Below are 24049 nucleotides of genomic sequence, written 5' to 3' on the forward strand. Positions count from 1 at the left end.
ATCCACTTCTCTGACTTCACCTCCTCTCATCGCTCTCCCTCTCTCACTCCCTTCAAGCTTGCTCCTGCCTCAGGGCCGTTGCACCTGCTGTGCCCTCTGACTGGGAAGCTCCTGGCTGCTACCTCTTCCATTAAGGTTGCAAGACAATTATAACCTTCTCAAAGAGGGCCTCTCCAACTGAAGTGGCACCCCTGCCCCATCTGGCCTCCAACTTACTGTCCAGTCTCAGCATCCTCACAGCACATCCAGAACCATAATTTCTTGTTTACAGACGTCTCCCTCCCAGACTCCTACAGGGACAGACGGTGCTTGTCTTGCTCACCACTGCATCCGCAGCTTCTGCACACAGCAGGTGCTCCATAAATGCTTTTTTAAAAAAAAAATTTATTCATTTGGCTGCGCTGGGCCTTAGTTGCGGCACGCAGGATCTTCCTTGAGCAAGCGGGATCTTTCGTTGCGGCATGTAGGATCTCTTTTTTTTTTTTTAGTTGTGGCATGCGGCATCTTTTAGTTGCGGCACGCGGGCTCTAAGTTGCAGCATGCGGGATCTAGTTCCTTGACCAGGGATCTAACCCCGACCCCCTGCATTGGGAGCGCAGAGTTGTAACCGCTGGACCACCAGGGAAGTCCCCATAAATGTTTGTTGAATGATTACATGCGCCCCACCTACCCCCAATTCCAAGGGCTGGGATAGGAGAAAGGAGCCTGTGAATACCTTCTCATACCTGCAAGTGCAGGTCCTCAACAAACATCAGAGGAAGCCAGCCCTGACCTGTGAGCAACTCTTATCGAGATCGAAAACAGGGGGAGAAGGGCTCAAAAGTGGGGGCCACACCTTGAGGACACTCCAGCGGGGAGTCCCAGCACCAGCCTGGGACGTTGGCGCCCCCTGGTGGAACATCCCCAGGCCAGACCCTGCCGGCCGGCCGGTGGCCCCCAGTGTATTCCAGGCTGGTCTGGCGGTGGGACAGAGCTGGCCAGCAGATGTTGCCCTTGGCTTCTGATGGCTTGGATGAGCCCACTCCTGGAGCTGGGTTAGCAAAGGTCATGCCCCAGCCATGCAGGGGTGGCCCCCTGTCTGTCCTGACCTCCAATCCTCCAGAGAACTCCCTCCTAGCCTCTTGCCAAGGGACCCTGGGCCCTCCCCTCTGGGCCTGAGAGCAACAGGACAGGAAACCTTCCATGCCAACCCACAACACTACACGTATGTCCAGGGGACACACGGTCACACACACACACACACACACACACACACACACACACACACACACGAGTCTGCCCAGACCAAGACAGAGAGGCAGTCAAAGTCTGAGAGACACTCGAGAGGTGGTGAAAGGGACAGAGACGGTGAGAGAAGCCAGAAGCACACGAGTGGTGGGAGGCGTCATCAGAGACACTGTGAAGAGGAGAGGGCTGCAGACAACCCAGCGAGGGGCAGAAGAGCCAGGGGGCAGAGGAGGAGAGAGCAAGGGGGACGGAGAGACAACACCAGAGCTGGTGAGAGTCACAGACAGACGGAGAGTCACAGGGGCCGGGGGCGGAGCACAGGGGGCCCGTCACGTCCCCACACCTATGTCCACGCTGCCCTGTCCTCAGCTGTGGTGAGGCGCATGGGTGGTCCTTGACGTCTGGTCCACCCGCTGCTACTGGCCTCACTGATTGCAGCTCACAATACACTCCCAAGGGACTGGACCTCTGGCAACCTCTGCCTGGTGGTCCCCACCCTGAGCCCTGCACCTGGCTGGGCCTCTGCCACGGCCACTGCCCACCGGGATGCCACCGCTGTGCCGATGCTGCCTTTGGCATTGCTGGATGGTGCGCGGGCCTGGGAAGCAAAGGCCTGATCTCGGGCCTATGCTATCTCAAGTTCAGACACCGGCCTTGCCACTTCCTCGCTGTGTGAGCTTGGAGAATTTCCCCTCTGCGCTACCTTCTTATCCCAGTTTTACCAGTGAGGTAATGGAAGATGGAATCAGGACACAGGATCTCCCAAGTGGTGGCAAGGAGTTTTGTTTTGTTCTTTTAAAAATTATTCCCTAACATTACACTATATCACATTTGATAGCTCTCATTTCAAAAGGACTCCTTGGGACTTCCCTGGTGGAAGTGGCTAAATATCTGCGCTCCCAATGAAGGGGGCCCGGGTTCGATCCCTGGTCAAGGACCTAGATGCCGCATGCCGCAACTAAGACCTGGTGCAGCCAAAACAAACAAACAAACAAACAAAATATATATATATATACACATATATATATATAAACAAAAGGACTCCTACGTTGGGAATTCCCTGGCGGTCCAGTGATTAAGACTTCGCGCTTTCACTGCTGAGGGTGCAGGTTCAATCCCTGGTCAGGGAACTAAGATCCCACAAGCCGCCTGGCCGGGGGTGGGAGGAAGGACTCCTATGTATATTCTCTTCTTGAGCCAGAGTCTTTTATAATTTGCTGCTGATAATTTTATCAAGGTCATTTGGAGGACAAAAAGGTTATTTATAATAGATCTTAGAAATAATATACTTTAGTATTTAACAACTATGAGAGCTTTTACAAAGTTCTTAGTTTCCCTCCTAAGGGTTTTTTCCCCCATGTGGGTTAAATCCCCCAGCACAGCTGCCTGTGACTTTGGGTGACTGTGTGCCCGGACCTCAGTTTCTCCTTCGGGAAATAGGGACACTGATGCCTTCCTGTGAGTGCCCAGGGGCAGGCGGCCTCACCGAGGTGCAGCATGTCAGGCACTGGGGAACCCTGGGGGAAGCTCTCGCTGTTCTGTGTCTCTCTCCCTGCCTGCGTGCTGGGGGCGCTGGAGGCAGCCCCAGGCTCAGCCTCAGTGGCTGCAACCACTGGCCCAGTTAACGTGGCCTTGAGGGGAGCCCGGGAGGAGCCATCACTGGGGCCAAGCCTCTCCCTCTGTGCCCCGCCTCAAAGACGCCGACGTCCTAACCTGCAGAACCTGCAACTGTGCGACTTGGGGCGAAAGGGACTTTGTAGGTGTGGTGGAGTTAAGGATCTTCAGAGGGGGAGATGATCCTGGATTATGCAGTGAGTCCTTATAAGAGGGAGACAGGAGGGTCGGGGCCAGAAGGAGATGGGGCAATAGAGGCAGAGGGCAGGGCGATACACTTTAAAGACGGAGGAGGGGGCCACAAGGCAAGGAATTTGGGAGACCTCTAGAAGCCAGAAAAGGCATGGGAACAGATTCCCTCTAGAGCTGCCAGAAGCAACACCTTGACTTTAGCCCGTGGGACCCATCTTGGACTTCTGACCCCCAGAACTGCGAGAGAATCCCTGTGCATGGTTTTGGGGTTTTTAAAAATTTATTTATTTATGGCTGCGCTGGGTCTTTGTTGCCGTGCGCAGGTTTTCTCTAGTTGCGGCGAGCAGGGGCTACACTTCATTGTGGTGCACAGGCTTCTCATTGCGGTGGCTTCTCTTTGCAGCGCATGGGCTCTAGGCGTGTGGGCTTCAGTAGTTGTGGCTCGTGGGCTCTAGAGCGCAGGCTCAGTAGTTGTGGCGCACAGGCAAGTGGGATCTTCCCGGACCAGGGCTCGAACCTGTTTCCCCTGCACTGGCAGCTGGATTCTTAAACACTGTGCCACCAGGGAAGACCCTGTGCATGGTTTTAAGCCACTAGGTTTGCGACAATGTGTTAGGGCATCCGCAGGACGCTCATATACCTCCCGACACAAACCCCCAATGCAGTCTTCTCAGAGCAAACACTGAGACACTCCCTCCTTCCCGCACCAGCGGAGACCAGGTTCCCCCACTCTGGCCAACACCCTCCAGAGGCAAGAGGACCCCACTCCCAGCCCCAGGAGCCAGCCCCTCCTCCCTGCCACGTCCCAGCCCCCCGGAAACACAAGGGCCCCCGAGTCCCCCAGTGAAATGCCTTGGGGGGAACCATGCCCATGTTTTCTTTTCCGCTCCTGCCACAGCCTGGCTGTCACCCATGTCACCCACCTGAGCAGCGAGGCCCATACCACAGGTGTCCCCCCCCTCCCCTGCTCACTCAGAAGCTCGGGTATGAGATGAAACGCAGGGTTTGGGGGTCAACCCTCCCCCCCGAAGCCAGCCCCTCCTGCAGGCTGGAAGACCTCGGGCACTGGCAAGCTGCTCTCTGAGGTTGTTTCCCTGGGACGCCAGGCCTGGAGCAGAGGGAGGCAAGGAGGCACGGGCAAGTGGGTCTGGAGGTGGGTGGATGGATGTGGGATGTCTGCCCACAGCGGGGGCTCCCGGCATGCCCCCTGGGGGCCACCTCCCCTCCTTCCCAGCCGGCACCCAAGCCTCCCACCGCCCCTCCACTAGCCTGCAATCATGGCTCCTCCACGCTAATCACTGCTATCGCTGCGGTTGACTCTGCTCCTGGCCTGCTTCCCTAATGAGGGCTTTGTCCCCTTAATTGGCCATCTCCAGGAGCTTTTCTCTGGCCCCCCACCTACACTGCACTGTCCCAGATCGCAGGTCCAACTATGTGCTAATTGGGCCCTTGGGGGACACACAGAAAGACCCCTCCCCTCCCTGCCCCCTTGCCTTCCTATATCAGACCCCCACCTACAGGTGCCTCAAACCTCAGGGATGTTCTAATTGCCCAGGCCCTGCCTCTGCCAGCCCGGGGAGGGCCTTTCCCTGCAGAGCCCACCCACCCTCCCAAAGCCCATCTCTCTTCCTGTCCCCCACCCCCCAGCCCTGAACCTACAGCCCTGGCTGCTCCTTGCCCCTCAAAGATTTGGGGGGAGCTACTCCAGATCACCCTGGCCATGCACCCCGGGGCCCGTCAGCCTCTGGAATCTCCGAGCCCGGCCCCCGGGAGCTGTATGCCTTCGTGACTGGGGCAGCCGCCTATGTGCTGCGCACCCTGCACCCCCGGCAGACCCAGCCCCCCAAAAGGAGGCCCAACCATAGGAGGTTCCTTCACAACCAGATCTGCAGGGGAGGGGAGCGGGGTGGGAGGGGAGCCGTTGGTGTTGGGGAGACCAGGCCCAGACCGAACAGAGAGAAGTGGACCCCGGAGCTGGATGCAATCAACACCAGTATGCATTTACTGAGTGCCAACTGTGCGCCAGGCCCCAGAGACCCATCAGTACAAAGCAGACAAAATTCTCTGTCTTCATGGAGCTCGTGTTCCAGTGGGCAGGCCAAAATAAAGAGACGAATGATACGGTATGATGCTACCAAGCGGAGGAGCCTTGAAGACACAGTGCTGAGTGACAGGAGCCAGACACAAAAGGCAACCTGTGGTATCATTCCATTGCTGTGACATATCCAGAACGGGCAAATGCACAGAGCCAGAAGGCAGATTAGTGGGTGCCAGGGGCTGGTGGGGGGCGATGGGGAGAGACTGCTAATAGGTACCGGGTTTCCTTCCAGGGTGATGAAAAGTTCTGGAACTAATTAGAGGTGGTGGTTGCACGACATCATGAATGTACTGAATGCCAGTGAATTGCACACTTTAAAATGGTTCATTTTAAGTGATATGAATTTTACCCCGATTTTTACAAACAATATGGTGTGTTCGAAGGTGATAAGTGCTGCGGAGGGCATGCTGGGGGAGGGTTGGTATTTTAGGTAAGGTGTCAGGGAAGGCCTCACTGAGGAGGTGACATTTGAGCAGAGACCTGAGAGAGGTGAGGGAAGGAGCCCTGTGGATGTCTGAGGAAGAGCATACCAGGAAAGGGACAGCACGTGCGAAGGCCCTGAGGCAGGAACATCCCTGGTGTGTTCCAGGGCAAGTAAGAAGGCTGGGGTGGCTGGAACAGAGTGAAAGGGGAAGGGAATTAGGTTCAAAAGAAACAGGGCCCTGATCGTGGAGACCTCATGGGCCTCTGGAGGGACTTGGGCTCTGGGCTGGGATGTGGTACAATCTGAAAGGATCCCTCTGGGTGTTGAGCGGAGATCAGATTGTGTAGAAGGCTACTGCAGTGATCCAGGCAAGGGATGATGGTGGCTCAGATGATGGGTGGGGGACTGGGCTGTGGAGATGGGGTCCGACTCTGGGGCTTTTTGAAGGTAGCGCCTTTCTAACCCACACACCACACTTGGCCCCTCTCCCATGGCTCCCCATCGCCCTCAGGACAAAGGCTCTGCCCTAGTAGCCCCTGTTCCCCTTGCCAGCCTCAGCTCCCCATCTAGCACTTCACCATTCAGCCTCTGGGCCTTTGCACATGCTCTTCCCTTTGTGGTACAATGCGGTTCCCTGTCTCCAGGAATGTGGATGGAGACCTCTGTTCCTTCAGGTCTCTGCTCAGCCTGTCCCCACTCTCACACCCACCCAGCACCATCCCACCTTGCCCTGTGCTCTCCCCTCACCCTCTGACAGTAACCATTTTTTGAGGTTGCTGTGTGCCAGGTACAGTGTACTAAGGCCTTGCCATACACTACATCACTTAATGCTCCCAACAAACTCACACTGTAGGTTCTGTCTTTCCCTTATATTACAGCCAAGGAAGCTCAGAGAGGTTCAATGACTTGTCCAAGGCTACACAGCTAGACAGTTGATACAACCCTAGGCAGTCTGAATCCAGAGCCCATGCTCTGGACCACTTTATAGTTCTGCCTGGATATAGCATCTCAGGGACTTGATGATGATGGTGAGGAGGAGGAGGATGGTGGTGATGGTGATGGTGACAGTGATGGTGATGATGGTAGTAAGGATGATAACGGTAATGATGACAGTGATGGTGATGATAATGAGGATGATGGTGATAGTGGTGATGGTGATGGTGAGGATGATGGTGATGGTGATGGCGATGATGGTGATGATGGTGATGGTGGTGATGATGGTGAGGATGATGATGGTGATGATAGTGATGGTGATGCTGATGATGATGGCGATGGCGATGATGGTGATGGTGAGGATGATGGTGACGGTGATGATGATGACGATGATGGTGATGGTGATGATGATAGTGATGGTGATGGTGATGATGATGATAAGGATGATGGTGATAGTGGTGATGGTGATGGTGAGGATGATGATGGTGATGATAGTGATGGTGATGGTGATGATGATGGTGATGATGGTAGCTAAAATTTATCTGATACTTAGTGTGTGCCGAGCACTGTTCTAAGTACTTCAGTTTTAACTCCCCGTACTCACTTACAGTGAGTATGAACTCATTAATCCCTGACAGTAACCCCAGGAGGTAGGTGCTTTTATAATCCTCCTTTTTCAGATGAGGAAACTGAGGCACAGAGAGGTAAACTGACTTGCCAAAGGACCTGCTTTTCTGTAAGTAGGTGGCTCCCCCCAGCCAGCCCAGGACCGTGCCTCAGGAGGTCGTGGAACCAAATTTGAGTAAATGGGAGCCCGGTTCAGCCTAAACACTGCCCCCATGCTGCAAGCCACCTTCCACCAGGATGCCCAGCTGTGGCCACACCCAGAATGCTCACCCCGCACACACACATACACCACTGAAGAGGAAAACACTCATGTCCCCAAACAGGGTCCAGCCCTGTGTTCCTGAGCTGGCCTCCCAACTCCTCTTCAGCCTCCTCTGCTCAAGGACCCCTCCCCATCTTCAGCCCTCCCCCCAATCTGGACCCTGTGATAATGCCAGCCTCTGGCCTCCCAGGCTCCCTGTCTGTCCTCCCTGCTCCCCAGGGCCAGCTTCTCTGCTAGAGCATCCCAACCTCCCCACCCCCATGCCCGGTTCTACCACGTGCTCCCCAGGGACACAGGCTGCCCACCAGTGGCCTTGAGGGCAGCCCAGGTAGCTCTGAAGCACAGTCCCCTCAGCACTCAAGCTCAGCCTAGGAAGATCCAGGTCAGAGACAAGCTCTCCTCAGCATCTTCCCACCCACGCCCTCCTCCTCCCTCCAGGTCCGCTCAGGCCCTGCTCCCTCAGGAACCCCCTCCCACCCACGCTATGAAATTTTAACTTTTTGTGAACATTTTTCAAACCCACAGAAAAGTCAAGACAGTTGTCTGATGCAGCAGTTCTAAAAAGGTGGTCCCCTAGGCTTCCCTGGTGGCGCAGTGGTTGAGAGTCCGCCTGCTGATGCAGAGGACACGGGTTCGTGCCCCGGTCCGGGAAGATCCCACATGCCGTGGAGCCGCTGGGCCCGTGAGCCATGGCCGCTGAGCCTGCGCGTTGGAGCCTGTGCTCCGCAACAGTGAGAGGCCCGCGTACCGAAAAAAAATAAAAATAAAAAATAAAAAGGTGGTCCCCAGATCAGCACCACTAGCACCTAAGCATCACTTAGGAGTGTGTTAGCAATGCAAATTCTTGGACCCCACCCCAGAAACTCGGGGGCCCAGGAACCAGCATTCCCACAAGCCCTCCAGGTGTCCTTCCTGTTGTGCACTGAAGTTTAAGAGCCACTGGCCTATTGATCTCTCATGTAACATCACTTAGATTTTACTGTCCATAACATCTTAGCCTATTTCTTTCATCTATATGTTTTTAAATAAGTTTAAAAGTAAATCACAAATGTCACGACTCTTCAGCCCTAAACACCATTTATCCTTACTTTGTTCAGGTCAGGGACCATACGTGGCATGTAGTTGTTATGAATCTTAAATCAGTCCCCCGCCCCCACCCCCGCACCCCCTCTGTCATTTAACCTGACCTCCCATTACTGAAAACTTTCCCTGGGGCACTCAGAGCATAACTATCCTCCTTGGCATCAAAGACAGTGTTACAGTGGCAGCTCTCACTAAATATAGGAAAATACATATAACATTGGGCTTCCCTGGTGACGCAGTGGTTAAGGATCCGCCTGCCAAGGCGGGGGACACGGGTTCGAGCCCTAGTCCGGAAGACACCACATGCTGCGGAGCAACTAAGCCCGTGCGCCACAACTACTGAACCTGTGCTCTAGAGCCCGCGAGCCACAACTACTGAGCCCATGCGCCACAACTACTGAAGCCCACGCACCTATATCCCGTGCTCTGCAACAAGAGAAGCCACCACAATGAGAAGCACGCGCACCGCAAGGAAGAGTAGCCCCCACTCGCTGCAACTGGAGAAAGCCCGCATGCAGCAACGAAAACCCAATGCAGCCAAAAATAAATAAATTAAATAAATAAATATAAATGTAAATATATATATATATAATTCATCATTTTGAACATTTTAAAGTGTACAATTCAGAGGCATTTTGTATATTCATAATGTTTTGCAACCATCACCTCCACCTAGTTCTGGAACATTTTCATCAACTCCAAAGGAGAACCGGTACCCATTAGTATTCCCTCCCCATCCTCCCCTCCCCGCCAGCACCTGGTAACCACCAATCTACTCTATGTTTCCAGGGATTTGCCTATTCTGGACATTTCACATAAACAGAGTCATACAATATCAGATACTTTTTTTTTTTTTTTTTTTTTTTTGCGGTACGCGGGCCTCTCACTGTTGTGGCCTCTCCCGTTGCGGAGCACAAGCTCCGGACGCGCAGGCTCAGCGGCCATGGCTCACGGGCCCAGTCGCTCCGCGGCACGTGGGATCTTCCTGGACCGGGGCATGAACCCCTGTCCACTGCATCGGCAGGCGGACTCCCAACCACTGCCCCACCAGGGAAGCCCTCAGATACATTTTTAAATAAACCGTTTCCTGGAAGTTTACCATAGTACAAAAAAATGAACACATCAACCGTGTGGAGTTTAATGAATTTTCCCAAAGGGGCCCCACTGACGTAACCAACACTCAGATCCAGGAACAGGGCATTCCTTGTCCCAGAGACCCTGGTAGTACCTCCTTCCCATGAACCACACATCCTGATTTCTCTCACTGTCGATTGAGTTAGCCTGTTTTTGAACTTTATTTAAATGGCGTCACGTATCCACTTATTTTAACTCACCGCTTTTGTTCAACATTATGTTTTTGCATTAACCTGCTAGAACTTCCATAATCAAACACTACAGACTGGTGCAACAGAAATGTATTGATACTTTCTCATGATTCTGGAGGCTGAAGTCCAAGATCAAGGTGTCGGCAGGGAGAGGCCTCTCTCTTTGGCTTCACACGTGGTCATCCCTCTGTGCGTCCTAATCTCCTCTTGCTGGATTAGGGACCGTACTGATGATGTCATTTTAATGTAATCACCTCTCTAACGACCCTGTCTCCAAATACAGTCACATTCTGAGGTCCTGGGGGTTAAAACTTCAACATATGAATTTTAGGGGGACACAGTTCAGCCCCTAACAGTTTGTGAGATCCGTCTGCATTGTTACTGAGGGGTTAGGAATACTGGGGGGAGACCCGTGCAATGGCTATTACAGTCATCCAGGTGGGGGAAGCTGGGGACTCCAACCAGGGGTTAGTGGAGATACTGAGAGGGTTGGTGGAGATGCAGATTCATAACTACTTAGGCAGTAGAATCCACAGGGCATCATGTTATAGTCACATTGCCAGCCTACAGTGCACCTTTGTGTGAAAATTTTGTTAAAGGCACCCCTTCCTTAAGACATTTTTTACTTTTACATGTTGGAATATAGTCATATTAAATCTAAATGTCAAAAATGTGCGTAGTGTTGGACGAGATGTGCTGCCTTGTGCAGTGCACAAACCCCACAGCTGTTCAGAGCTTCCCTATGAATGGGGTTAAAAAGATTACATTGTCAGACTCATGAAAATGGACCCAGGGGCAGAGACATTAGCACAGAGAAGAAAAATGTGGAGGGAGAGAAGGGACAAATCACTCCTGGGATGGCAGATAGGAGGGGAGTCCTTCGTGGTCACCCAGCTAATGCCTGGCTCTCTCTGCAGGCAGTTTGCCAAGATCGAAGCTGCCACCCAGTGCCTGGCCATATCCATCCTGTCCCAGGAGGCACCTCCCCAGAGACCGCCACCCCAAAGGCCACCTCCACCACCTCCATCCCCCTTCCTGGGGGTGGCCTGTGATGTGGCCCCCACTGGCCCCAGCCTAAGTCTCGCTGCCCTGGACGCCTCCACCCACGACCTCTTTGAGGACATTGTGGTCCCCCCAGAGTGTCCCTCAGCATCATCTGACCTGTCCCACTGTGTGCTGGGCCAGGCGGACCTGAGGCAGGACCCACACTTCTATGACCCCCTGCTCCCTACCCTGCATGCCCTGGGGGGATGGGAGGGAATGAGCTCTCAGCTCCTGAGGGAGGTTGGGTGGGCAGGTGAGAGGTGTCTTGTGCCTGCCATTCTCAGAGGATCCCTGAAGGCTGGGGGACCCGCTCCCCATGACACCCAATCACAACCCAGCCCAGGCTCCCAGACAAACCAGTCTGCGCCTCCCTCCGTGACAGTTCTTCAGCCACCGCCCCCCCAGGAGCCCCTTGTCCCATCCACTACCCTCCTGGCAGCCTGTGGGAATATGAACCAAGCCCAGACTCCCACCTCTGACCACAGCCTCATGGGTCTTCTCCCAGGTCCAGTGCCCCCATCACAGCCCCTTCGGGGGGGGGGGTTCACGCTTTCCCTCCCCCACCTTCTCCCTTCTTTCTTCCCAACCCCACCTCCTTGGCAACTGTCCCTTCAGTTCCCTCTTACCCTGGTTCACCTCTGCCTAGTGTCTGGTGTCATCTTATTTATTCCCAAAGATTTGTTGAGTGCCTACTATGTGCCAGGCCCAGGTTTGGGTGCTGAGGATTCAGCAGTGAATAAAACAGATAACATCTCTGCCCTCGAGGAGTTCTCATGGCGGGGGGTAAAGTCGGGGGTACTGAAAATAAATGAGTACATCCATACATTTTTTTAAACACAAGATAAATTTCCAATTTCAGATTGGCATTAGTGCTGTGAAGAAAATAGAACAGCGACCTGATCAGGTGACTACTTGATGTAGGGTGGTCAGGGAGGGCCTTGAATGACAAGAAGGAGCTGGTACTGCAAAAGTCTGGGATTCCAGGCAGAGGAACCAGCTCGTGCAAAGGCCCTGAGGTGGGACGTTGGGGGAACAGTAAAGGAGGCCAGCATGGCTGGAGTGGAGTGAGACGAGGGAGAGTGGTAAGAGGTGAGGTTGAGAGACTGACAAAGGCACACCATGAATTGGGGGTAGCTTAGATTTTATTCCAAGCCTGATGGCAAGTTCACTCTCCATCTCTTTCAACCCCATTTCCAAACACAGTCTAAATATTACGAACACCACCGTAGGAGGCAGGTGCTGTGAGATGGGGAAACTGAGGCACAGAGAACGAACGTGCGGGGAGAGGGAGGGATTTCTTGGCTTCCTCGCGCCTTTAACCCTTTCCAGGAAAATGCTTGGGTGTCTTTGCTAAGTTTGTCTCTAAACAGAAGGGCAAGGGTTCGAACCCCAGGCCTTCCCCTGCCCTGGGCACAGCCCCTCCCTCTCTCTCTCCTTCTCTCCCTCTCGGCCCTGGGGTTCTGAACTTCACAGCCGGGCAGGTAGCGACCCACCCACTTCTCCAGCTGGAGTCCGCGTTCTCGGTACCCACCGCGCCACTCCGCCTTAAGCCCGCCACTCACACCTGTCACGACTTCCCATTGGTCAGACTGGCTGCTTTCCCGCCCCCTGACGGGCCAATCACGCTCTCAGGAAGGACAGTTGGCCCACACGCAGCCCCCCCCCCCCGCCAGGGAGAAGTAGCGGCGCTTGAGGATTGGATGGGAGCGGGGGGTGGGGCTGAGCAGAGCTAGACGAGTGCCTATTGGGCGGCTCAGCCCTGGTGGGCGGGACGCGGGCGGAGCCGGGGGCGGGCCAAGTGTCTAGGCTTTGGGAAACATCTACCAGGCCTGCGACCCCGCGGGTGGGCCTGAGCGGCGGAAGTCCGGCTGCGGGAGGTAAGTGACTACAGGCCTCACCTGCGGCGGACGGGCCGGGCCCCGTCCCGGCGCCTTCCTGATAAGGCCCTTCTGCCGCTGCGGGGGGACAGACCTCCCCCGCTTGCTGGTGGAGGACAGCCGGGGGAGGACTCCTGCCTGGGCCCTCCAGAATTGGCTAGCCAGGGGCTCGAATTCTCCACGGGCCGCTTCCGCCCTCGCTACCAAGTTTCCGCGTCACCCCTGCGTGGTGGGTGGGTTTGGCTCCCATTTCCTCAATAAGGAAACTGAGGCTCAGACAGAGCTGAAACTTGCCTAAGGTCACACCGCCAGCTAGTCTCGGCTGCAGAACCGGGTTCCCCAGGCCATGGGGATCTGAACAGCCCCATTCGCTCCTCAGGTTGCCGCCCACCTCGGGCCGCTCCTCCTCCTCCGGCCTCGGGCTCCCTCCACCCCGAGCTGCGTTCTGAATTTTCATCACTTACCCAGAGTACCGCCAACTCTGTCTCCAGCCGAGACCCCCTCCCCACATTCACCCCCCACACACACACACATTTTCATCTTCTCCCCCAAATCAGTTCCCCTCTCCAGGTCCCCAGTTAGTCCCTGGAACCTGCCACCCTTGGACCACTGGCAACCTGAGGATCTTCCTTCTTCCCCCTCCGACCACAGCCAGGCCCAGCTGCCCCCTCCCCGCTCTGTCCCCGCTGCCTGAACTGGAGCCCAGGCCTCACCCTTGGCCACCTGGACCGCAGTCCCCACTTTCACCCTGGCCTCCACCTCCAGTCCAGCCCCACCGCGGCCAGCGAGGCCTCCCTATTTTATTGTATATTTTGAAAACTTTTTATGGAAGTATATCACATATGTAGGAAAACAGAAATCACAGATACACAGCTCAAATAACTTCACAAACAGAGCGCTCTGGTGTCAACAGCATCCAAATCCAGAAGCCGAACGTCCCCCACACCCCAGAAACCCCCCTTGCACCCCTCCTTCAACACTGCCGCCCAAGGATAACTGTTATCATAACTTTAATGCCACAGGTTAGTTTTGCTGGGTTCTTGCCTTATGTAAATCTTTTACTGTATTGTATTTATTCCTGACTAGACAACCTGTTACACATTGTCCAAAATTCAAAAGGAACAGACTAGTACACAGTGAAAATCAAATGTCCTTCAGTCCTTCACACTCTGCCCCTCAGAGGCCTGTCCCTGCAGAAAGAGCCTGTTCCTCATGTGCCTTCCAGAGAGAGCAGATACAGATTGGAACAGTACCTACACTTTTTTCTTCTTGCGTTTTGGCACAAATGGGAGCATTGTTATACACACTATTATGCTTTTTTTTTTTTTCCTCACTGTTAACATCTCTTGGACACTTTTCCACGTTGTTACTTAAAGATCTCCCTTGTGATTCTTCCTGGCTGCAAAGAATTCCATAGTATGGATATACCATAACTTATCTAACCAGTACCCTAACTGTGGATGTTGGATTTATTTCTATTCTTTTGCTCTGGGCAGACGCCCATAATGAATAACCTTGTCCTGTAATGAATAACTTTGTGTCATTTCACAGGTATGTCTGCAGGATAAATACTTAGGATAGTTAGGAGTGAGTTCTCTGGGTCACAAGGTTTGTGCATCTGTAATTCTGAGAAATGTGGGCACATGGTTCTCCCTAGGGGTTCTTGCAGTCCCTGCTCCTACAGCCCAAAGGGAAGCTCCACCTCACTCTAGACTCCTGTCACTGTCACAGGCTTCCGGACATTCCAGCGCCCCCGCCCCCACCTGACCCTGTCCCTCCTGTCCCGTGGAGAGCTAAGCCGGGAATGGGAGTGAGGAGAGCACTCCAGGTGGAGGGAGCTGCCTGGGCAAAGGCCCTGAAGTGGGACTTGGCCACCAAGGCTGGAAGGTCTGGGTCCGGCGCCTTGTGGGAGGAGGGTACATCGTAGTCCTGAGGACAGAGAGAAGCCATGGGGCCCTGGGGAGAGCTGAGAAATAGGGTCAGCTCTGTGTTTTCAAAAAGGTTGTTTTCTTTCCCTCTCTCTTCACTTCCTCAGAGAGAACTCTGCCAAGATGGATTAGATTCCCTAGCAATCCTAGCACTGGTCACAGTTGTAATTATGCAATTAATTAATTCAGTGTGGTTTTGTTTTTGAGGGAGTTTCCATTCCATTTGTTTTTTGAGACAAAATTCACACAGCATAAAATTCACCATTTTAGCCATCCACTAGTTTTTAAACTTTAGATATGTCACACATAGAAAACATTTTCAGTGGTAGATGTGTTCAGTTTAAAGAATAATCATAGACACCTGTGGGGACTCACCAGCCAGCAACTGAAACTTCCCCCGAGTGAGTGTCAGCCGGCTTGCCCTCCACTGGGTCCGCTGGGTCCGCAGGGTCTCCGTTTCCTAAATAAATCAACAAATAAGTGAGTAACATGCAGAGAGAGAGGGAGCTGCAGACAAAAGCCAGGACTCCCATTTGTTTAGCAACTCAGGCACCCAGGGACACAAGCCTCTGGGTACATGGGCTGGGACATGTGAGACTTGGGGTGTCCAGGGCCCAGATGCTCACTCTGACGGGGGCAGGGAGGGGCAGTCCCCCCTCTAGTCCCCACAGGACCTTGGCCGTCATGGACTCCCGTGGGCTTCAGTGTCCTCCCCTTTAAAGGGCTGCTGGCCAGGTGGCTCTACCAGTCCCCGACCTCTTAATTTTTATATTTCTCTCTTTTTTTTTTTTGGCCATACCTCGCAGCATGCGGGATCTTAGTTCCCCAACCAGGGATTGAACCCATGCCCCCTGCAGTGGAAGCACAGATTCTTAACCACTGGACTGCCAGGGAAGCCCCTTTCTTTCTTTTTCTTAAAATTGTGGTAAAATACACATAACCTAAACTTTACCATCTCGACCATTTCAAAGTGTACAATTAAGAGGCACTTAGTGTAGTCATGATATTGGGCAACCATCACTACTGTCTAGTTCCAGAACACTTCCATCTCCCCAGACGGAAACTCTGTACCCCTTTTCAGTCACTCCTCACACCCCCGCACCCCACCCCACCCCCGCTGCCCTGAGGTGGAAGCACCACCAACCCTCTCCCTGTCTCTGGACGAAGCCGCTTTGGGTTTGGGGCATTCCGTGTAAATGGACTCCTGCACGTGGCCTTCTGTGACTGGCCTCTCACTGAGCATCGCAGTGAGGGGCCTCCACGCTGTGGCCTGTGTCGTTGCTTCATTCCTTTTTATGGCTGGGTAATATTCCACTCCACAGGTACCCCAGCCTTTCTTTCTAAGACCTGGAAGGGGGTTCAGCTGGTGAGTTTTCCACACGGGTAAACTGCTTTTCAGAGGAGGCAGTCAGACTTGAGGGACCCCAGGCCATGAAGGAGGGAGGTGGTGCAGCTGGGAGAATGCAGCTCTTTTTGCCTCGGGGCTCAAGTCCTGCTCCCTCTGCTATGGGCAGTGGGCCCTCAGTCAGGACACTTCACTACTTAGACCTCGGTTTCCCCCTGGGGGTCGGGGGAGGATCACAGTTGGAGCCTGGGGTGTAAGCATGTGGACCCTGGACATGCAGAGAAGCCTCTCCCTGCCTGATGCCACTCCCTCAGCCCCTCTGCCCACCCCAGGACATGGCAGCTGTGAGGCCCGGCCTGGGACGCATCATCCCTGGATCATCCATCCTCTTCCTGTGCGACATGCAGGAGAAGTTCCGCCATGTCTCGTTCTTCCCCCAGATCGTCTCTGTGGCTGCCCGCATGCTCAAGGTACAGCCCCTCCTCCCGCAGACCCACCAGTCCAGGGCCCCAGCCCCTCCTCCCTCAGACCTAGGAGTTGGGCCTCCGGCCCCTTCCTTGGGCTCAGACCTTTGCTCCTCACCCCAACCCAGGTGGCCCAGCTCCTGGATGTGCCAGTTGCGCTGACTGAGCAGTACCCACAAGGCCTGGGCCCCACAGTGCCCGAGCTGGGAGCTGAGGGTCTGCAGCCATGGTCCAAGACTTGCTTCAGCATGGTGCCCGCGGTGCAGCAGGAGCTGGACGCGCGGCCCCAGCTGCGCTCTGTGCTCCTCTGTGGCTTGGAGACACAAGCCTGCATCTTGGTGAGACCGCAACTGAACCTTGGGGACCTCCATTCACACCTGGGACCTCCCCAACTTAAAAAGAGTGTCTTTCCTGACCCAGAACTCTCTATCCTCCCCTTCCTGACCCATGACTCCCCTCCTGACCTGGGACTTTCACCTTCACTAAGGACCCCTCTCTTTACCTGGGGCTCCCATCCTGCCTAGGATCCCGTTGTAATCTGGGGACCTCCTGCCCTGATCCGAGCCTCCCTCATCCCCATCCTGGTTCCCCAATCACTCACCCAGGATCCCTATTCTTGTCTGGGGGTAGCCCTTACCTCTTTCTGCCCCTAGCACACAGCCCTGGACCTCCTGGACCAAGGGCTGCAGGTCCACGTGGTGGTGGACGCCTGCACCTCCCGCAGGTGAGAGGGTCCCTTCAGGGGTGGGGTGCATGTGGGATGGGTTTGGAGCACCCAGGAAGAACCAGGGGGTGGGATCCCTGCCGAGTTTGCCAGGTGTCTGGGTGTCCAGACCAAGGCACTGACACCGCATGCACACATGCACCCCCCGCCCCCCCGCAGCCAGGTGGACCGGCTGGTGGCGCTGTCCCGGATGCGCCAGAGCGGCGCCTTCCTCTCCACCAGCGAAGGGCTCATTCTGCAGCTCGTGGGTGATGCCACCCACCCCCGGTTCAAGGAGGTACTGACCCCCACGCCCCACACTCTGACCTCCCCCATCTCCTGTGCAAACGGGAAATATCTTTTCAGCACCCACCACATATTCACAGGATACATCCGGGAACACAGAAGGCTGCCGCCTCCAGGGGCGCTAAGTTCTAGTGGGGGGAAACTGCGGGTCAACACCATAAATCAATGAAAGGAGAAGCTGTCTGGCCACGAGGACTGGAGGGAGAGATAAAGCAGGAGAGGGGGCCAGGTGTGCAGAGGAGGGGTTGCCTAAGGTGGTCCAGAGGCCTCCCGGAAGAAGGTGATTTTAGAGTGAGGTAGAGATGGGAGGGAGCCAGGCAGACGGGAGAGAACAGTCCAGCAGGGGCCCTGTAGATGGGAGCCCCTTGACCCTTTCCTGCCACCCTCTCCTCCAGTCTATGGCACTGAGGTCCAGCCTCCACACCCACCACCCGAGTGGCCTTCCTAGTACCCAGGTCTGACCAGGTAGTCCCCACTGCTTCACACCACTAAGGGCCACTGCTTGGCCCTTAGGATAACGGGACATGCCCGAACTTGAGATTCCCAGCCCTCTGAGGTCTGCCCCTTCCCCTCCTCTTAGTTCTATTGAGCATTTATTGAGCACCTACTATGTGCCAGCCACTGTGGCAGGTCCAGGGGCAATAGCAAAAGACAGTCTGTATTCAATTTCGCATTGTGGCCTGGAGCTGGGGAGGGAACATGTAGAATGTGTGAGAAATAAGATGGGGGCTGGCAGCTGGGAGGCCCCTCCTGGGGGGTGGCCTTACAGTGGAGACCTGAAAGTGCAGGAGCAGCCAGTCATCCAGAAAGTGGTCCTGGCGGAGGGGACAGCTAGGGCAAAGGCCTGGACGTGGGGCTGAACGTGACTTATTCAAGGAACGGTAGCAGGGCACGGTGAGTGCAGGCTGAGTGTGGGAGGAGGGGAGGCAGGGAGGAGCCGGAGCCTTCCCAAAGATTTTGGTGGGGGTTGGGAGGGGCAGCCATGGGGGTTTGCACAGGGGGGCTGGACACTGTCAGATCTATGTGTAGTGCCAGGTGGCTAATGGATATGTGGTAGGAAGGGGGGAAACCAGGGTGGAGGCAGCAGCGGGGATACAGGCTTTGCTTATTTTCATTTTTTAATCTCTGCAGGTTAGCATGACAGGGATTGCTGATGGGTGCAAGGTGTGAAGAGGCAGCACAGAGAGAGGATCTGGCTTGAGCGCAGTTGCTCAAGCTCTCTACTGATGGGGGTGGCGGTGGCGGCAATGAGGTTGAGAGGTCAGGTGACCACCAGCATCTAAGAGGCAGCTGGATAAGTGAGTCCAGAGTTGAGGGGCAAGGCGCGGGCTGGATTTGAGAGTTGAGGGATAAGAGAGGTGAGATTACTTAAGAAGAAGCATGTGTAGACAAGGAGCCCCAGGAAAGAGTCAGTCACCCTTAGTGGTCCAGGTCAGCAAGGTGGACCGAGATGGCAGATGATCAGGTGCTAACCCTGGTGGCTATGGTGAAAGGGAGGCCCCAAGAAAAGTTTTGAGAAGAGGCAATGGTGGGTTTGGCCAGTTGCTACTAAGGGGGCAAGGGAGATGAAAATGGAGAAGTATCCCTTGGATCTGTCATGGGGATGAGAACCCTTGACGCTTCCTGACTCCCTACCCCTACCCTACAGATCCAGAAGATCATCAAGGAGCCCGCCCCAGACAGCGGGCTGCTGGGCCTCTTCCATGGCCAGAACCCCCTCTTCTGCTGAACTCCCTACCCTGCCTTGAGGGGAGACCGACCACCTTCTCGTCCCTGGGACCTTGGAAGCGCTTTCCCCCCCATTCTTGGATCCCAAGAGTGGTGCAGTCCACCGGGGGTACCGCCCCCTCAGCAGGGGATGTGGGTGCCGCTTTTCCATTGGACGGCAGCTCCCGGAAATGCAAATGAGACTCCTGGAAGCTGGGCGGGGGTTGGCTGAGCCGAGCTGGAGGTGGGGCTCGGCCCCCCCTCCCCGGGCCACTTCAAGGGGCGACAAGGGGAGGGGGAGGGAGTGTCACAGGCTGTGTGGGACCCGGTCTCAGAGAATAAACATTGATGTGACTGTGGACTGAACCATTCTTGGGTTTGGGGGGTATCCCGGGGGCGACTGGGGGCTGCGGGCGGTGGCGGAAGAGGGGTCCCCAGCAGGTGGGGAGGGGGAGGTGCCTCTTCTCAACTCCAAGCCGGCGCGAGGCAAAGGCGAGGGCTGGCCACTGTCACATCTGCACCGGAGCCGGCGCGCATCTGCACGGAAAAGAACTGCCGGCCCGGGGTCGCCCAACTCGCTGCCGGTCGCCCCCCCTATCAGCGCGCGCACGCCCAGCCGGGTTGGCTCGCAGACACGCGCTGGCTCTGCCTCCCCTGGCCGGCCCCCCACGTCGCCACCACCCCCGACTCCCCCAGGGTCCCGCATCCGGAAAGTGAGGTGAGCGTGACCGCACCCCGGTGCGGAGGGGGAAACTGAGGCACGAGGGACTTGGGGACGGGGAGGAAGGAAGAGACAGGCATGCGGATGAATGGATGAATGGATGGGAAGGACAGACAGCTTCAGCTGAGTGGTCCCTGCTCCCCTAAGACGCAGGAGCCCGGGGATCCACATAGGGGCTCCCAGAATTCTGCAGCCCCCTTGGAAATCTGGGAGTTGGGACTCTACGGACCCCCCAGTCAGGGCCCCTCAGCCCCTTCAGAGTCTTAGTCCTCCCCCCGCCCCCACCACATCCTTGGGTGCCCAAGAAGGCAATCTGAGTCCCCCAGGGACCCAGGCATCAGAGCTCTCAGCCAGACCGCCCCCCATTGGGGAAACAGAGCCCCCCCCCGCCCCTGGATCCCAGACCCCTCCCAGAAGTCCCGGTCACCGGACCCCGCGGTCAGAGCGCCCAGCACCCCCTCTCTCCGCAGGGATCTAGGAGTCCTTGCCTCCCCCCTCCTCCAGGAGCCCCTGGGACCGGGCGCCGGCGCCCCCGGCCCCCGCCTTTCGGATCCAGGTGTCCCCCCCCTCCTCACCCCCCAGCCTGAAGCTTCGCGTCTCGGAGGCCGCGCTCGCGTCGCCATGGCAACAGGAGTCTATTTTGCGCTGGGAACACACAGCTCCCGCCGCAGCGCCCCCCCACCCCGCCCCTCCAACCTGAGCCTGAGCGAGAGTGGGGGGCCCGGAGAGGGAGACTGGTGGTCCGGGGTCGGGGGGAGACACAGAGACACTCAGAGGGACAGAGATTTGTAGACAGCAAACCTAGGAAAGAGACAGAGACACGGAGTCAAAGAGGTAGCGAGAGATGGGGATGTGGAAACGGGGAAGACACAGGATGTATAGAGACAGAGACTGGGCAGAGGGAAGGAGAAAATGTTGGCACACAGAGGAGACTTGGGACAGAGACTGAAAGATGCAGAGATGCGATGAGACACGTAGAGAGAGACAGGCTCAGAGAGGCCGCGCGACCCAGGGCACCTCCCGATAGAGATGAGAGATCCGCCGGCAGGCTGAGGGAGAGGCGGTGGGAGGCGACGTCCCGGGAGGAGGTAAGGACACGGAGACGCAGAGACTCCCAGAGACAGAGACATAAGAGACAGGAAGGCCTAGGGACCTGGGCGGGCCGCTGGGAGTGCGTGGGGAGGGTCCGCATCTCTCCCTCAATCCCACCTCCCACCTCCCAGGTGGCGAGCCGGAGGCGGCGCTGGATCCCTCCACCTGCCTCCCCCGCCCGGAACTGGGATCCCCGCCCCCGCATCCAGACCCCTCCCCTTCTCCCTCCGCTTTTCCCCTCCAGCCGGGTCCGCCTCCTCCGGAACCCAGATGCCGCCTTCTTCCAACATGCCTAACTCAAACCCACCCTCAACCCCAGATATTCCTAGGAGGCCGTCCCTTTGCACTCGGACACCGCCCACCCTCAGCCCCCACCCCGCTGCCACCTGCGGACCCCTCTCCAGCACCCAGTTGCTTGAGGTCAGGGCTTCTGGCTTTTTCTGGGTCTCCTCCCCTCTGCGGGTCTCTATCCTCCTCTGGTTCTCTCTTTCGAGCTCTTTCTCTCTCTCTCTCTGTCCTTCAATCTCTGATCCCCAGTCCTCTGGGTCTTTGCCCCACCCCCACCCCGTCACTGCTCGCCCTATGGGTCTCTGCCCTCCCAGGGCTCTGTCCTCTTTTCTTTGGCTATCTGTACTCCCTTCTCGTCATCTCTGTTCCTCTCTCTCTGGGCCTCTGTCCCCCTTTTTCGCCGGGTCTCTGTCCCTCTCTCTCTGGGTCTCTGTCTCCCTCTCCCTGAGTCTCTGTTCCCCTCTCCCTGGGTCTCTGTTCTTCTCTCTGGGCCTCTACCCCCAACCCCGAGGGCTCTCTCCCCCTGCTCCCCGCGCCCTGTTCTAGCTCTCATTCTCTGCTGCCAGGCACCTCAGAAGGCAGTCCTTGCCCCCAGAGCCCAGCTGGCAGGGTCGGGGTGGGGGGGCTGTGAGGCACAGCGCTTGCAGGGGAGCGGGTGGGGGAGGGGCTTCTCTGGGAGCCCAGGACCGAGTGGGGCCTGCTCTGGGACCCCTCCTCACACTGGCTCCCCTGATCTCTGTCCTCACATCTCTGTCACTCAGGTCCTGGGCTGGGGTGCTGGGTTCTGGCCCTGAGCTGCTAGGTGTGTGTGGTGCGGGGAGGGAGATCGGGGTTTGGGGGGCATTCCTCTCCAGCTGTGAAGGAGGAGTGTGCCTTCCGGTGTGTGCTGGGGGGCTGTCTGGGTGTGTCTGATGGAGGGCCACATGCCTGCTTCCAGACTCTCCACCACTGGGTTCTCACTGGTGTGTGTGCCTATGAGGTTGCATGACTGTGGGTTGTGATGTGTGCCACTGCGTGCCCACGTGCAGCTGGCTGGGGCAGGTCCCTGGCCATGTTCTGGAGCTGTGTGTGGTCCAGTGTGTCAAGGTGTCTGAGATTGTGTCTGACTCTTGTGCGCTGTGGGTGGGAATGCCCCGAAATGCATGGTTGTGTGTCCACATGGAGCTGTATTGTGTGTTTGGGGAGGAGAGAGGCTCAGGTGTGCCGCCAGGATGACATTGGGTGTCCTTGCGTGTTGTGTCTGGGACACTGGGTGTCCTGTGCTCTGTGTTACTGTGTGTATATAAGCTCTGTTGTGTGTCTGTGTATAGTTTTGTGTGAGGTAGAGGAAGAACTGGTCCTCTGTATCCTTGTGTGTGGACCAGCTGCTGTGTCTGCAGTGTGTCTCCTCCCCACCTGGAGGTGCTGCCCTGCATCAGGAGGTGTGAGGCAGGGACAGGAGGCTACAGGACGCGCACTGGTCGAGGGGCTGTGCGTGTGTGTGTGTGTGTGTGTGTGTGTGTGTGTGTGTGTGTTGCTGGGTTGGAGGGGATGTAGGCTTCTGCTCCTCCTGCCTCACTCCCCAGAGTTGTCAATGGCCAAGAGTTTCGTTTCCCTGGCTCTGTGCATGTGTGCGAAGTTGGAAGGGACAATGGGACTCTGTTAGCAGAGGGAGAAATTCTGTCCATGGAGCCCAGCCAGAGGCTTGGCACAGCACAGGGACTAAGAGGGCAAACTGCTACCCCTGCGGGGCAGATGAGACAAAGGTTCCCCCAGCCCAATGCAGCTCCCTAGCATCTATGATTTAGCAGACAGATGGTACCCTTGCATGTGTTTGAAAAGGTACCCCTTCCCACAGATGGATGCAGCCCCACCAGCTGCATTCTTAGGAAGGAGAGCGCGGCTGGATTCCAGCCTCTCAGCCAGACCCTCTTGTGCAGTACACAACCTACCCAACCATATGTGGCAGCCCTCGTATGAATGAAGGAATCCACATCGCCACACACGTGTCACTCTCAGAAGTGGTGTGTCTGTGTGCATGATAACCTGTGTTTCTCTGTGTGGGATAATGCATCCATGTTCTGTGGGTGGTGGTGCCCTGAGTTCAAAGCCTAGCACCATTGCTTGGGCACTGCGACATCACCTGACCTTTGTTGGTTGGTTTTTGTTTCTTAACTGTGGTAAAATACACATAACATAAAATTTAGCATTTTAACCATTTTAAGTGTACAGTTCAATGGCATTTAATATATTCACAGTGTTGTGCGACTACCACCACTATTTAGTTCCAGAATATTTTCTTCACCCTGAAAGGAAGCCCTGCCCCCATTAAGCAGCCACTCCCCATTCCCTCCTGCCCCCAGCTCCAGGCGACCACTTATCGGCTTTTGTCTACATGGATTTGACTGTTGCAGACATTTCATATAAATGGAATCATACAATATGTGACTTTTTGTGTCTGGCTTTTCTCTCTTAATGTTTTTGAGGTTCTTCATGATGTAGAATGTATTGGTGCTTCATCCCTTTTTATGGCTGAATAGTATTCCATTGAATGGACAGACCACATTTTGTTTACCCATTCATCAACCGATGGGCATTTGGGTGGTCTCCAGTCTGGGGCTGCTGTAAATCATGCTGCTAAGGACATTTGTGTTTTTGTGTTAACATGTTTTTCAATTCTTTGGGGCATATGCCTAGGAGTGGAACTGCTGGGTCATGTGGTAACCCTATGTTTAACTTTTAAGGAACTGCCAATCTGCTTTCCAGAGTGTGGGCCAAGGCACTTCTAAGATGCCCGTTAAACACCAAGT

At 55.7% G+C, this 24049-nt stretch overlaps 2 protein-coding genes across 10 annotated transcripts in view; one reads left to right on the plus strand and one right to left on the minus strand.

Moving 5' to 3' along the window:
- ZNF628 (zinc finger protein 628) overlaps positions 1-24049 on the minus strand; it is a 62044-nt gene that overhangs the window by 14114 nt on the left and 23881 nt on the right. For all 4 annotated transcript variants that reach the window (XM_027097425.1, XM_027097420.1, XM_027097421.1 and 1 more), the window contains one exon: positions 15010-15094. Coding sequence is in view for 2 of the 4 variants with exons in the window: in XM_027097420.1 (XP_026953221.1) it covers positions 15010-15094 (85 nt within the window). In the remaining 2 variants the exon portion in view is untranslated. The remainder of the gene's footprint in view (positions 1-15009; positions 15095-24049) is intronic.
- On the plus strand, positions 12604-19520 carry ISOC2 (isochorismatase domain containing 2). Of its 6 annotated transcripts, XR_003430932.1 has the most exons (8): positions 12605-12706; positions 15957-16000; positions 16312-16449; positions 16572-16781; positions 17097-17167; positions 17327-17444; positions 18584-18750; positions 19101-19518. XR_003430932.1 is itself a non-coding variant. In XM_027097429.1 (7 exons), exons 3-7 carry the CDS (start codon positions 16315-16317, stop codon positions 19198-19200), a joined length of 657 nt encoding a protein of 218 aa, XP_026953230.1. In that variant the 5' UTR covers positions 12604-12706; positions 15957-16000; positions 16294-16314; the 3' UTR covers positions 19201-19518. The 6 variants fall into 6 exon arrangements, 5 of the variants coding, with proteins under 5 accessions (XP_026953230.1, XP_026953233.1, XP_026953229.1 ...); XM_027097429.1 differs by lacking the exon at positions 18584-18750 and having other exon boundaries at positions 12604-12706; positions 16294-16449; positions 17074-17167; XM_027097432.1 differs by having other exon boundaries at positions 12604-12706; positions 17074-17167; positions 18584-19518.

The sequence above is a fragment of the Aethalodelphis obliquidens genome, unplaced genomic scaffold (genome assembly GCF_003676395.1).
Source record: "Aethalodelphis obliquidens isolate GAN/ISIS:26980383/991018 unplaced genomic scaffold, ASM367639v1 scaffold113, whole genome shotgun sequence".
Lineage (NCBI taxonomy): Eukaryota > Metazoa > Chordata > Mammalia > Artiodactyla > Delphinidae > Aethalodelphis > Aethalodelphis obliquidens.